The sequence below is a fragment of the Belonocnema kinseyi genome, chromosome 9, assembly GCF_010883055.1.
Source record: "Belonocnema kinseyi isolate 2016_QV_RU_SX_M_011 chromosome 9, B_treatae_v1, whole genome shotgun sequence".
In the NCBI taxonomy this organism is placed as follows: domain Eukaryota; kingdom Metazoa; phylum Arthropoda; class Insecta; order Hymenoptera; family Cynipidae; genus Belonocnema; species Belonocnema kinseyi.
In genome coordinates, this window is record NC_046665.1 from 52,166,803 (window position 1) to 52,168,145 (window position 1,343).

Sequence of the window (1,343 nt, forward strand, 5' to 3'; positions counted from 1 at the left end):
CAATCTAACTTGACTTTCCAAAGTTCTTGGAGGAAAATCCTTGCTCGTACAATGGCAGGACCCACAATGCCAAGGGGGTCGAAAATTTGTGAGACGAGTGACAGAATTGTCCTTTTTGTCACATTTGATGGCTTGGGAAAATTCACTGAATATCGAAGTTCGTCAGTGGTCGATTTCCAAAGCAATCCCAGTGTTTTGGGATTCTTATCTCCCTGAATCATTCGATCTTCATTCGGCTGGTTGTCTGTCAAGAACACTCGTTCGTCGTTCGATGCCCATTTAAGAAGAAAAAAGCCGGCTGGTTCCAAAATAGACGTGAGTTGCTTCTTGAGAATTCGAGCTTCCTCGAGAGTTTTCGTTTTTATATTGTTCTCTGGAATCTTCTCCAAGCTGTCGTAGGCAGCGAGTTGCTAAGAATGGTGTTGCCGCCGTTTTATACGTGACTGTATTCAGCTCAAAGATTTTAATAGGCTGAGAGCTGTCAGTTCGCCACAGAATCCTCTGTAGCTTGCGTTGCATATTTATATTTTCTAAACCGCAGTGCACTTAAGAAGAGATCGTCCTGAACTGTGGGTCCAAAGTGCTGTACATGGTTCAGTGACAATCATGACGCTTTTTGCTGCGATCCATCGAAAACGTCACGCAATTTCGTAGTTATGCTGTCCAGTTTAATAACGGCATGATGAGGCAAATAATATAATGCACCATCAGAGAGCATATTTTCTGGTGAAACCTCCGTCATGTCGCCTGAAGATTCATACTCGTCCATGAATGCATGGTAGCCATCTTTGAGTTGAGAATCCCTGTTCAATTTTCGTTCTACTGAATGAAGCAACCTTTTTGCAGCTTTTAAAGATTCGCCTAGTTCATTGACCCTTTCCGTGAAAGGAATATGAACCACGAATTTTCCGTCAGGTGCACGTTTAGTAGTTGAGACAAAATGCTGCTCACAAAGATTGTCTGGGTCGATAGTCCGCGGGCAACTACTGTCAACAACCTGTTCCATTTCCCAGAGTCGCTCAACTTGATTGTGCAGCTGCTGGTTGGTGATGAGATGACAGTTTGTGCTATTGCCCTTTAAATTGTAAAATGGTCGCATATTTCCGATCAGAATCCATCCCAATGCAGTCTTTTGCAATGATGGACCGAGTGGGCGGAGAATCCTTCGTATTTCCGTGCTTAATAAATCCCAAAACAAGCCAGCCCCGATGAGAAGGTCAATTCGAGGATTCTTAACGACAGGATCTGCAAGTTGAATGCCAGCTGGAAGCACAACTCCCTCTAAGTCCTGTGGAGCGATTGGTACATAATTTGTTATGCGAGAGGTGACTAAAAACCGTAAA

At 43.7% G+C, this 1,343-nt stretch overlaps 1 protein-coding gene across 1 annotated transcript in view; it reads right to left on the reverse strand.

Moving 5' to 3' along the window:
* Positions 1-608, reverse strand: part of LOC117180542 — a 2,829-nt gene extending 2,221 nt beyond the window's left edge. The window contains exons 1-2 of the mRNA XM_033373039.1: positions 537-608; positions 10-410 (exon numbers count right to left, since the gene is read on the reverse strand). Of these exons, the coding sequence (XP_033228930.1) occupies positions 10-410; positions 537-608 (473 nt within the window). The remainder of the gene's footprint in view (positions 1-9; positions 411-536) is intronic.
* Positions 609-1,343: the final 735 nt, after the last annotated feature.